This window comes from Phyllopteryx taeniolatus, chromosome 4 (assembly GCF_024500385.1).
Source record: "Phyllopteryx taeniolatus isolate TA_2022b chromosome 4, UOR_Ptae_1.2, whole genome shotgun sequence".
Classification (NCBI taxonomy): domain Eukaryota; kingdom Metazoa; phylum Chordata; class Actinopteri; order Syngnathiformes; family Syngnathidae; genus Phyllopteryx; species Phyllopteryx taeniolatus.
Window position 1 is genome coordinate 29,745,484 of NC_084505.1, and position 13,995 is coordinate 29,759,478.

At 41.9% G+C, this 13,995-nt stretch overlaps 1 protein-coding gene across 3 annotated transcripts in view; it reads left to right on the plus strand.

Annotated features, from left to right (window-relative positions):
- Nucleotides 1–475: 475 nt before the first annotated feature.
- LOC133477108 (microtubule-associated serine/threonine-protein kinase 1-like) overlaps nt 476–13,995 on the plus strand; it is a 59,976-nt gene continuing 46,456 nt past the window's right edge. For 2 of the 3 annotated variants that reach the window (XM_061771482.1, XM_061771484.1), the window contains exons 1-2: nt 476–979; nt 11,352–11,383. In XM_061771482.1, coding sequence (XP_061627466.1) covers nt 941–979; nt 11,352–11,383 — 71 coding nt within the window. In that variant the 5' untranslated portion in view covers nt 476–940. The remainder of the gene's footprint in view (nt 980–11,351; nt 11,384–13,995) is intronic. The other variant, XM_061771483.1, reaches the window with a different exon arrangement.

Genomic DNA, 13,995 nt, shown 5'->3' on the forward strand with positions numbered 1-13,995 from the left:
GATGTTATCATATCTTTCTGAAGAGCTATTTTCTGCAATTATCAACGATGCAATTGCACAGTCCCATTACCCCAAGATGGGACCGGCCTCTCCCACTAATTACAACTACATTCAGAATACCTTGTGGTGAGTCGTATTTGGAATCATTTGTTTCTAAGCCGGTCCCCTCCAAATATCCGTGAATCCGGTCCGCGCCTGTGCAGGTTTTGTTGCGCTTCAGGCTCCATTAGACTTGAGTTCACTTCCTCGGATCGATGCCTCGTGCTGACAACTATTGCATCATATCGATCCATGCATTGAAATTCTTTGCTCAGCCACTTTGCTAGGAAGGGGTCCCATGTGTGACCACCCCCCCACCCCCCCTTACGGATCCTCAGTGCGTCGCGTCTGGTCTCGGAGGGAGGGGTGGGGTGGGGGGGTGTTAAACGTCACCGGGTAGTAGGAAGTGGGCGGTTGCGTCGGAGCTGAGGATGGAGTCGAGGAGGCAGTGGAAAGGGAGGAAGACAATGACACGGAGCCGCGCTGGGAGTGGGACGCGTCCGTTGTTCTGCCGCAGCGGCGTCGCCTTTATGCTCCGTCGATCGGGCGTGATGATGATGATGATGATGATGATGAACTCTTGCACGGTGTCAATCGCGTGGATTTCTGGATTTCTGGACCCGACACGGGAGGTGCTCCCGCCCCCTGCCCCCCACGTCCACATCGCTTAACGTTAAGACTTTTATTGAATTGATTCACGCCTGCGATACAAGATATTCTTTGTCACCGTGATTTATACTCCGTTGCCGGTAAACGATGTCCGCTCAGGCTTGGATTTTTTCGCCAAATTGACTCCACAAATTGCGTGCTGGGTGTAAGTCACGTGACATCGTGGCGTCGTCCTGTGAACTCGCTTAAGAAAAACTACAGGGGGCCGAGACACCCTCCGGGAGGTTTCACCATGGACGACTCTGGCATCATTCGAAGGCGAAGGCTCCAGGTAGGAAATCCTCCACGATCCTTTGTGTTGTGTTCGCCCCTCACAGTGATGCGCTTCACAAAATAAATAAAAACACACAAGGAATTTGTCTGCGCTAGTTGGAGCCGCTCGACTAGTCGATTGACAGAGAACACTTTTGAGACGTTAAGACATTGAGAAAAACAGTCACTGAGCAATAAAGGCTTGCTAGATATCTGGTAATGCCGCTACAATTATTATTATTAGTATTATTTTTTTTTCATCAGTATAGATTTTGTGTACAATTTAACACGTGGTATAGTGTAAAATCGGGGTACACGTATACCAATTTTTAACATCACCGTTGTTGATGAAAATGTGAGACACACCACAAACAACCTGGCAAGTGATTAGTGTGTTTACGCAATATGAATTCATATTCACGCAATTCAGCACACCACACCATAACGATATCTCCGTCGGCATTGGCTGACTTTGACGGGAAGTAAAATGTTTACTCATTTGTTTTACTATCAGTCACTACTTTGTCTCGATGGCGGACTCAGTAAAAATGTATCATAGTATTTTGTGTGCAAGTTAGAATGTGATATAGTTATAGCTGACCACATTGATGCACATTGAAAAATGACATCGTTTCATAAAGCAGCTCATTTCACTTGCCGGCCGCAATGCCATTTGTTCCCCTTTTTTTTGTTCGTCAGATGACTTTAACCACAATGCTTGTTGATTAAGCATTGACGTGCACATCTAATTTGTTCGCAGTCACATTTTACAGTAACGAGTCAAGTTTATTTATATGGCATTTAATCACAAAAGAGTCTCAAAGGTCTTCACAGGCCCACAGTTCACAAAAACGACATCTACCCAGTGTAGACCTCGAACCGGCAAGGAAAAACTCAGAAAACCCATTGTGAGGGAGATTATCCTATTCAGACAACATTACCCTACAAAATAAACCGCTTACAGATTATTTGGTGAAGAAAAAATGCAAACTAGGTACGCATGTGTATGCGGCGAAGACTCTCTGTAACCACCCAGGCTAATCTGAGCCCCCACCCCGATATGCAAAGCTTCTTTTAGTTGAGACGCGAGATGTATCACTTGAACATCTCCGTCCTTGGACCAACTGGACTGTTATCGTATTTAGACAAGGCTTTGGCACCAACCTGTGGTATATAACGGCATTTCAGAAAGAGCACAGAACCACGAATCAGCGAATAACGGAGGGTAGGTTTAAAGAAAAAACACAAATGAGTGAATTCGTGACTAACGAAACCGCAAAACAGTAAAATACGGTGGTAAGTGAGCATGCCTTTTTGTGCCACGTTGCCCCGTATTCTTACGCCTCTGCGGTAATTTATTGTGTGCTATTCGGAACCTCGGAACCTCGTACGCGGATAACGTCGTAAACCAAGGACCGCCTGTGATCACTTAATTGTTAATTTTCTCTGATGTTGGACAAGTACCCATCTGTGGAAACAAGAGTGCATTTTTGGCTAAACTGGGCAAATCCGTGGTTTAGCATATCGCATTACTCGTTTACGGTGAAGCTCAATTTAGGAAGACATCCATTTCCCACGTTGTGACTGAAGGCGGCGCCGTCGAGCAGAGCGGGCGACAACGCTCCGGTACGAGTTTCAGACGCACGTTAAGCCGACTTGAGCCTTGAGCGCTAAAAGCAGCTTCGTCCACATCTCGCGAACGAAGTAGGTTAGTCGATATCTTGCACACTGGTGACTGGCAGCAAACACCGCGGTGAGGTTCCTTCAAGGTTTTCCTCTGGCGTGAATTTAATCTAGTAAAGCAGCAAAGGCCCACAGTGCACAACTACTGACTGCCACTTAGCTGCCTCAACATGTATTAATTTACAATTAAAGCGCTCGGCTGCACATCGTGCCATCTGCTGCACAAGACTGCTCATCATTTATGAAATATAGACATGCCCAATTGGACGACTTCCTGTGCAAATGTTGTCCAGTTGGTTATTAGTGGGTCTCACTGCAGGTTTGATTAAAGAATACTAAATATAACATGTACTAAAACATGAAGTTAGGTGTAAATGTGGGCCCCCCTGATTGAAAATCGCTTTATTTGCGTATTGCCTACAAAAAGATACAGGAAGATGTTAGACAAACACATTGAAGCCATCATACAACCAGAGAATTGTTATTGCAGCAACATAACAATCAGGTTTTTGTGTCTCAAGGATGTGGGCAGACGTATTAGGGCCACACTGAAAACAACAAAATAATAATACTATGAGGGTCAAGTTATAGGTTTAAAAATATGATGTTGAAATATTACAAAAATGATTTGTTCACAGTCATAACGTTGGTGAGAAAATGTAGTTATGGTCTGCATTTTGAACATTCCTTGAAGTCTCGGCGCCCTTTGCACAATGGTCATTGCACCGGACGATCGCTATGTTAGTCATTCGAAATGCTCTCATTGCGAGAGTACTCTGCATCTTTTTGCACAATTGTCAAAAAATAAAAACATTAAAAATAATACAATTGTACTGGCATTACCAGATTACTAGCAACCTTTTATTTATTGAGCGACTGTTTTTTGTCAATGTCTTGATGTCTCCAAAGTGTTCTCTGTCAATTGACTGTCTGTTGTCGTACTAGAGCGGCTCAAACTACCGGAGACAAATTCCTTGTGTGTTTTTTTTTTTTTTTTTTGGGACATACTTGGCAAAATAAAGATGATTGTGATTCTGATTTAGTAAGAGTGATACTAAGTATAACGCTGCATTAAGAGGACTATTTAATCGCCCCAACAGTATGAACAGTTTTTATGTGGTTGTGCCAAAAATATTGTGTTGTATTATTAATAAAAATAATAAAAAGCCTTAATATTATGAGAAAAGGCAACATTTCACAAGAAAAACGTCTGAATTTATGAGAATAAAGCTGGAATATTTAAAGCATCTGTCTCAAAAAGAGGACTGTTTACTGGATGTTATCAAGTTACACGATTTGACAAATAATGAAATCAATGTTTTTTTTCCCACAGCAACTGTGTGAACAATGTTTTTTTTTAAAATATAAATAGTCGCAATATTACAAGAAAAAATTAAATCATACAAAAATAAAGTTGTAATAATGAGAATCATTTCTTGTCGAAATAAAGTAACACTTTATGATTTTATTCTCTGTAATTTTCCCTTTCCCCTCTTTCGCGCTTCAAGCTATGCTTTTTTTTTTTGGTCTAGCAAGCTTGTGCACCTACTCACTCACCTTTACTGTACTTTGACTAGCGTGTGAGTGTGTTGATGCCCATATGTACGATATCCAATCGACTCACTACCCCCGCCCCCGCCATACTCTCCCTTTCCCACCGAAGCGGTCGATATCAATATCGAAGACGGAGGCGGTCTAAATGTTGAGGATGTGGCGCAGTTGTCAGGCCCATTAGCAGGACTAATGGTGGCATAAGAGCGCAGCGCGCCCTCGGGGAGGAAGCAGAAGGGCGGCCTAAAAAGCCCAGAGGCCTCGATGGAGGGGGTGGATGAGATGAAGGCAGTATCGCCGTGGGCTCTGGTAGACCCCATTTAAGTGGCTGTTACAATATCGGGGTCCCGACTGAGTGTGGGTCAATGTTAAAGTAAGGAAAAGGGATTGGCAAACGGTGTCTACGTAGCATAGACTTCTCGCATAGCAGATGGGCTCAATATTGGTTTTGGATTTTGTTTCTTATATGGCTTCCACCAAGTGGTCTCTATTACTCCTGGTCCTGCCCGTGGAGTCAGTACAGGGGCTTCTCGGGTTACGACGGTCCTAACGTAGCGTTTTCGAGGAACTGAAATATAAGAATCCATAAGCAGGCAAGTCGGCAGGCTCAGTTACTGCCGTACTTTGTTTTTCATTTATCCATCCGTGCATTCTTCGAACCGCTAACTGTTTTATATTTATGGCCCAGAAGTGATGTCCATACAAATATTGACTGTAATTACGATTTAACGCCTGCCTTAACAATAGGTTAATCTTGGGTTCGGTCAAACACTGACCAGGTTTAACATTTACGATTGTCGACCGTGACCGTTTTCCGAGCAGATCGGTGAAGAATAATCACTGTTTACAAACCCCTCAGCACAGGATAATCCCTCAGGATAAACCTTCAGAGACATCTGACAATCGGGCCTTTGCTGACTTTGATCGCAAGGCTGGGAAAATGCTCAAATTTGGCCGGATTGTCAGTATGCGAGTACCCCGCTTAAGACTAACGTCTTGTTTGTCTGGTTTAAGGCTTTGTTGTTGTATTCTCTTGCTTTTAAATTGATATTCGGGTTGTTTTGGTATGAGATGAGACATTTCCATCTCCGCTCGTGAAGTGAAGGTTATTATGCCATCAGTTACGGCAGGTGTCAGGAGCCTACTTTATACTTGGCTCTCTCGCTCACACATGCAAATCGTTGCGTGTGCCTCATCGCTATCAGAGGTATGGAGGACGCCATACACACACACACACACACACACACATGCACACACACGCTGAGAATAACTTGTCCAATATTTTGTTCTGGGCAGTGTGCCCACTTCCAATATGCTAAACACATGGGGATAAGAGTCACTCCAGAAGAAGCAGCTCGCTTCTGTCACTCACGGCTTTGTTCCGCTTCATCAACGTGGACTGTAAACACAAGGCGGACATCATCACCATTATTTCTGGTGTCACATACAGCTTCCTCGTGCACTCCAAAACATGGATGTTAGTTTTACTAATACTGCTTTACCATTGCACTGTTGCAACTAGGGATGCGCCAAAATGAAAATTCATGGACGAAACCGAAAATGAGGAGCCCAAGACGGAACAATTAGTATGCCAATTATTAGTAAAATTGCATTTATGGCCATGACTGCAGAGGGGGGGGGGGGGACAGTTATTGCAGTATATCATGTAATAGGCTAAACAATAATTCCGCATCCTGTCCAATTGCGCAACATAATCATTACCGATAATTCTAATCGTTTATAAATCATCGCGTCGATATTTGTTATTTTAATGTATTTATTAGGCTTTACACAATCAGGATTTTTGGGGCCGATCACCGATCAGCAAGATTTAAAAAAAAAAAAAAAACGATTACCGATCACCGATCCGATCACAAGATGGAGCAATGTGTCTATTTACACGACTTGTTCATTTATTGATTGTATCCATCCATCCATCCATTTTCTGTACTGCTTATCCTCACAAATAATGGGTGCTAACTTACTGTAATTAAATTACTTTATTGCAATTAAGTTACTTTCATAAATACCGTTAATGACATGCTTACTCTAACCTTCTCACTGTCCCGGCTAGGTGCTCGATCGAATTTGTTGCGTTGAAGCATTTCGATCACGTTCCCCACGACGTACTTCATTTATGCACGGACTGCAAATAACATACGTGTTGTTTGTCTGAGACACCGCAAACTAGTCCCACACCGATGACGTATTTTTAACCGACCAGATTGAAAAAAACTTGACTGCTCGTCAGATAGTTACAGTACTGCGCTACAAGACACGTGACAAGGCTAAAATTAAACTAGCTTTTGGATTCATACTTCTGGATTCAGAAATGATTTGGACATTAAAGGCGATCAGCATAAAATGCTAACTATCGGCCGATACCGATAACGCCGATCAGATCGGTGTAAAGTCTAGTATTAATTGCATCAACCTTATAATGGGGAACGCAGTTGCAGCCTTAATCAAAGTATATGAGATTTCAATATGCTATCGTTAAAAATATCTGTTATCTATGGAATAATTAGCCTTTACGGATTCTTTTTTTTCCCCCTTCAAACTATTGTAATACAGGTATATTCTATATTCCACCTACACACTGTGTTGTACAAACACAAGCCAGTTTAGGGTTTAGCTTTCCAAACTGTGCTTGGTCCCAATTGGAGAACAGCACATATAATCCAGAAAATGCGAAGGAAACATCACGTGTTGGCTTTAAAAACTAATCCGACAGGGGAGGTAATAAATGCGAAGGCCGAACATCCTCTGAAGGCTCTGAGAAGATTCAAAGCTGTAAAGTCAATCTTGAAGTCTGGTGGACCATTCAAGTGAAGAATACACAGTGTGACATTTGCCTTGCAATCAGCTGTCACTTTTTTTGGCAGCAGAAAAAGAACAGAAGCTTTGATTCTGCCCAGAGCGCCGGCACAAGAACCTTTTTTCTTCCCTCCAGATTCCAGTTAGTGTTCACTACTCGGGTTAATATAAACTAAGGAGAAAAACACACTTCAGCCTTCCTTCATCTGTAAAGCAGAAAAAGTTGTCAAATATTTGAATGTTTTCGAAGGGTCCTCTTGCAACGTCGCAAGGTGACTGAAGAGCAGATTCGTGATTTGTAGTTGTTGCACGGGTGCTCTACATAATGCATTCCTTTCCCCAAAGATGTCCTTGCGTGCGTGTATCTGAAGATTATTTTGTCTTAACTGTAAGACAGAGTCCCTTCTTTATGCTCAAACCAGATTTGTAACCAGATTTGTTGAAATTAAATTTACATTCAGAGCAGTAAAGCCTGAGGGAGATCTTCCATATTGCCTCAAATTATGCCCCCCCCCCCACCCCAACTCGAACAGTCTCCTTGTCTCAATTCATTGTGGGGTGCTTTGTCCACTGAAATATAGACCTCCTTTTTTTTTTTTTTCTTTTTTTTTACCCCGAGGAAAAAAAAACAACAACTTTCTGTCCACAACACCCAGGTTTGGTTAGCATTTTCACCACAAGTGAGTTGGCTGGACCACTGCTAACTACTAGAGACGCAATTTTCTAACATTTGTGGCACAAGTCACAGCAAAAGCCGAATACTGAAAATATAAAACAGTATTATGTCTAAAATATATATATATATATATATTAACCGTATCGGTAAAAATATTAGATAGAAAAATATAGAAATCTTGGGGAAAAAAATGGGGGGGAAATATTTGTAGTACAAAATAGGAAAAAATAGACACATTTAGAATAAATAAAATAGGAGGGAAAAGTGCCAAGAAAATACATGGCAAAAAATACAAATATAGAAAGTAGTATTAGATGAAAATCCAAAAGTATTAGAAGAATAAAAACACAAATAGAAAAATATGAAGTACTCCAAAAATATTAGATGAAAAATACACAGGCCACAAATGTACACTTCACTGTTTGCCAAACTGATGCTTATTGCGACGCGTGTTGAGTTCACTCTTAGTGAATTCACACTTGAGTCGCTCGTAACACAAGGCACCGCTGAACTGTATGTATTCTTATAACGCATACGTCCTATTTGTGTTGTTCCCCCCCCCCTTCCTACTCTTTTTGTTTACTTGAAAAGAAAAGTTGATATTACTTGCCGAGGCTGTTGTTGTCCTGCAAAAATAAATAAGAGCAAACAACACGGCAACATCGCGTACAATAGCTGCCTGCTGGCTGCGCATAAAGAGGGAGCAGGTGTTGGGGTTTTATCCATTAGCTACCCCTGACACCCCATATCTAAATACGCACACACAAACACGCACACACACACGTAAGCACATGCTGTCTGAGTCACTCTGGCCAAGCTGACTTCCTCTTGATGATGTAACTCATTAGCCATCCCAGGAAAAGCGCCCCGTGATGGGTGAAGTCATTCTCATCAAAAGGAAATATCCAAGTGATCACAGTCCCACAAGAGCGCCATCGCACGGGCGCAGACATCCCATCTGTCGTCAGTAAAACTGACTATCAACTTTTCGTGATATCAATGTCGTCATTATTTCATGTAAAACTAAGGAAAAATGGCTTTTTTTTATTTATTTTTTATTAGTTCCAGCGTTTTCTCGAACATTGTTAAATAATGTTTTTTTAAAAAAAGGACTTTTAAGCTGCTGTGATGAATACAAAGAAAGTGAAGCGTGTTAATGTAACACCAGAGGTGTCCTGGCTTGTCCGCCATTATTTCAGAAAGTTGCCAATCCGGGGTTGCCGTGGCAATAGCAATAGATGCTAGTCTCCTAATTACAAATGATTTTGAAGCTGTAAGACTACATATTGTTGCTTTAAATGCCGTGTCAGATGTAAAAAAAAAAATAATAATAATAATGTCACATTACAGTGTATCATTTGCTCATTTGAGCCTTCAAATAAAGATTTGCGCTGTGTGTAGGTCTTTATTTGGGAACTTGCTGACAGCGCTGCTCTTCTTATTGCAAGACTGAGCCATTCAAATGACGTTGAAGCAGTTATCAGAAGGTCAAATGTCTACATATTGATATGCTGACGTCAATATAATTGACGCTTTCAGTTTGTGTTGACAAGCCATCTGGCTGACAGACAGGCCTTCATTTCTTCTTGATTTGTTTCCGTTTTTTTTTTTTTATTTTCTGTTTCATTGAGCCGTGATTGTTTAATTGAGGGAGGGGAAATCAGTATCACAATCTTATAACAAAAAGTGGGTGTGCAGTTGTACTTTCAGATATTATGGATGTTTTGTTAAACTGAAGCGCATTTGTCGTCATACATAATCAAACAAATAATCTCAGACCACAACAGATGACTCTCTGTGTGTTACATTACACTTCGAAAATTGTTCCAAAGTCCAAACAAAGTGTTGAAATGTACCTACAACAGCGGATTTTGTTCAACCGTAGAGGTTCTAATATACACTGGATGCAAGAAGTCTACACACCCCTGTTCAAATATCAGGTTTCCATGAAATTAATTTATAATTTCCATTTTTTTCCCCCCATTAATGTGACCTATAACCTGTACAAAATAATAAACAGCTGAGATGATCACTTCACTGCGGTTGGTAGAATCATTGTTTTGTGTCAAGCTAATCACTTCCTGGTTCGAATTTTGCATGATGAGATTGAAGTTCCTCCCAAATGAAATCTCGGGAGAATCGGATTTTTTTTTTTTTTTGTGATCGGCTCCATCCTGGCAACGATCATCTGTTCGTCTTGCAGTCTTTAGCTTTGCAAAATGTTTCTGACTTTCGGGCTGCAGTTGTTTACGATGGAGGCGCGGGGGGGGGGGGGGGCGTGGATGCTGTCTCGTGGTGCCAAACCCAAACTGGTTGAGTTTGGTTTTGCAGGCGCGTAGTGGGACTGTTTTGATGCGAGAGCTCCAGCTGTCAAGTCGTGTTTCATCAGCTCGCCTTTGTCGCTGCTTTTGGAACGCTTATGTTTGCATTACAAAGACAAAGGGTTTGATGCAGGGAAGGGAAATGAATTGAGGACAGCCCAAATGATTAGACTGAAGAGGATTCACTGTTGGGACGTCATTAGTTGTCTAATAGTTGTGTTGATTTCCCCACATCTGACCTTAATGTCGTTAGCGCGAACAGACTTATCGGATAATCCGACGAGAGATATTGTATGTAAGCCAATCTCTCCAACACGGAGTCTAATAGACTCAAATTGGCAACGGATGGCGCAACAAGCGCAGTGGAGAGGGTGCGTCCCACTTGCTCTTAATCACATCAGTGCCCTCGCTACTGTGTCCCGTCGTCATAAAGAAAAGCAGAAACCGTTTTAAAATGGACTTTTGCTCCACTCGACCTGCCGTTTCCTGTCACTCAGAAAGCCCCCGCGAGCATTGACGAGATCGCTTGTTGCGCCGCTCATCGGATTAGCGGCGTAATCGCAAACCCGCCCGCGGCTGATTCGCATCCAACATTACGGCTATCAACCGAGATGAGTTTACTTCCATTTGATAACACGGGCATCTGTTTAGAGAGGTAATAGTTCTTGTCTGAAAGGAGTAGTCCGGGTTTATGAATAGATCTGATAAGAAGAAAAAGCAAAATATAGTATTGTCCTTAACTAGTGATCAGAATCACAAGGACAATCGGAAGAAATGGACAACACCTGAGTTAAATATATGAGTCTGATTGCCCCAAAAAAATAATTATTTACTCTCAATATCAGGTGCTGTACTGTACGTATTCCACGCAGCATATGCGCTACGCTTGTGCAATGTGTTCGATGACGACTTCATTCTCTTTGCTAAACGTTTACTTTTGCGTTGTTGCATTCTAAATGAATTGTGAGTTGACGTCTTTTAATTCGCTCATTTGTGAAAGTTTCGTCTCCATGCAAACGTGAGCGGGTGAACACTTTCATGTGAAACTAGTTCAAATTAGATCACCCCCCCTGCCCCCCCCCAACCTTCAAAAAGTTAAATATTGGACTATAAGGTATGGTAATTATTTCGGTATAATTGCTTGACTCCACTTCGGTCTTTAAATGAGCTGCTGCTCTATTTGAATAAATGAATGCAGTCATTTTTATGAGCTCATTAACACACTTCAATCATGCCTCTGTCGCTATTAGCGTTTTATATACGGTAACACTAACTGTGTTTAGAAATAGAACTAAATTATCTCATTTGTATCTTTTTTTCTCTCTCTCTCTCTTTGTCACCAGAAGGACCTTCCACTGCCACGGAAAAGTAGCAGGTATGTTCTTTTGTTATGATTTGCACACTCAAATGAGTATTTTCCTTGATTATTATTTTTTCTTTTTACATGGCACAAGATGGACATGTTGCTTATTATTATATTTGATGTTCCGTTTTGCAAATGCAGCTGTGGATATTCAAGCGCAAACGAACTGGAGGAGGCATGGTCAGTTCTTATTTAGATATCATCGGCTGGAGGACCACAGGGACCCTTAGTTAGCCACTTGGCGATCTGTAATTTCAGTCTTAAAACGTGTTCATTATTCGATGGGTTGGTCATTTTGTGCACTTGTGATTGTTGAATTTACAAATATCTCATTGTAATTTAATATGTGAGTGGATATACCTGATAAAATAGTAGCACAGACGTAGGGTAAATATGAATAATCCTTTTGGTTTTCCTTCAGAATCAGCATACCTAACATTTTTGCAGTTTACATTTCCCAATTACTTCAACTCTAAACACCTTTAATTATTATAAGTGTTCTTCTTTTGGTTTTTTTTAAATGAAAGGATTAAGGAACGCTGCCTCAAAATGTCACATTTAAAGCCAGAGATTAACTTTCTACGACAGCTTCGCAAAGCAGGATTACGGTGATAGAGATGTCGTCCCCGCACAGGTGGATTTCATCATGTGAATTCCAAATACCTGGAATCCGTTTCTGCACCATTTCCAAATGAAAATGATGAGATGATCCCGACCGAGCTGAATAAAGTGCCTCCGACAGACGCGTGGGAAAACCGGAGATGAAAGCGGTGAAGTTGAACCTATCGAGTTGAATGCTTCAAAAATTGTGCAATTTGGAGATGAAGTCCAAGTTTCTTGAAACACGCAACACACAGGATTAACTGCGTGTGTGTTTGCTTTTTCTTTTTCTACTTTTGTGTTGCCAACACAGTAAGGCACCAGTGATGGCAAAGCAGAAAAACGTGTTGATAACCATAAAATCAGAAATGTAACTTATTGGAATGTAGGAAAGTGGCACATGCGCCTTTGCCCTTTTCCATTATTTCCAATTGGGGGTGGGGGGGGGGGGGGGGGGGGGGGCTGTGGATTCTAAATTCCACCAAATCAGAAGTCGACCAGCATTCCGTAACAGATCATGTTCGACTTCAGAAATTCCAAATGTCATGTTCTACATGTGCGTGTGTCTCTGTCCACGGTGCTGAAATTCTTCGCGTATCCGTCGCGCCTCTTTCTACGTCTCGCTGAGAGATGCATTTAAGTTCCCTGTTGCTAGATCGCAGCCTCAAAAATTCTAACTCAAATTGGGTGCATGTCTTTTGGCTGCTAAAAAAAAAGCTGACTTGAAAAACAAAGCCAAAAATGTGTGTGTGTGGCTAAATCCCCTGAATATGCTTATCATTTGGCGTGTGGAAATCAATTAAATCTTTATGGAAATTGTTGTAACTCACAGCCATGAATACATTGTATTGCTACTGCCTTGTTATCTGTCTGCTTTTCATATAAACTGGAGAGGCAATTGAGGATGTGTGACCAGAATGCATGGCTAAATACATTGTGTTTGTGTGCGCGTGTGTGTGTTATTTAATTGACTTAGTATTCTGCATACAGCTTGAGGGCAGAGGTGGTGTCTGGCAACAAGAGAGCCCGTCCACGCACACACTGTGCATCTCAATGCCTGAGTATTTAATTAGTACCGCACTTCACTTTTTACCGGCTGATTGTTGAGCGTGCGCGCGCACCCGCGTGTCCTTGGCACGCCGTGGCCTTTGACTGCCAGCATATGTCGCAGCGGGAGATAAGGGAGAAGAAGCGTATACGGGTCGTCCGATGGGTGGAGCTCAAGTGTCACTTTATTGCAGAGTGAGCCACAGACATGCAAATATTGATCTTAAAAAAATGTTTTTAAAAAATCCTGAATGTTATAAGTGCATGTATGCCTTCTTCATCATATGCGCCATCCGCCTCCATCTCTTTTCCACCATGTATATTTCTTCCATTCCTACTCCAACGTTAGAGACGACAGCCATTATTCAATTAGCGCACCCGGTGCCACTGTGTATCTGTCGCAGCGTGTAAGCGTTAACGTTTGCTGGGTTTGTTTAAGTTCGGAAGGGGGAGGCAGCGCAGCGTGCGTGTGTGTGCGCGTGTGTACACACACCTCACACAATAATGATGCCTCCCCTAGTGCAGCACTGCTGAGCCGCTCCTGTGACATCTTCGACAGATAGTCGACAGCAGAGCTCATCCAGTCTGACATTTTACTGCGCAGGGGCAGGTAGTGGTAGCAAAAGATTGTTTTCTTTCAAGCAGTAGTAGGAAATAATTGTTTTTCTGCTCCTGGGCTGCCCCCATTTGTTGTGCTGTCTAATTGACTTACTTCGACATCAACAACGGTGATAAACACACTGCATTTGTCGCAAAAATGTAGAAAACATCGAAAGGTACAAGCAAAAGCAGAAGGCCAATGGCAGTATGGGAAGTGTCCTGGCTGGTCCACCAATACTAGAGACTCAAGATTCTATCACAATTTATTACAAGCCACTGACCGACTGATATATTATTGAGGCTTTTGTTTTAAGTTGATAGGACAACATAATGTTGATTTAAAGCAAAAGTCTGACGGTCTTATATGTTTAAAGCTA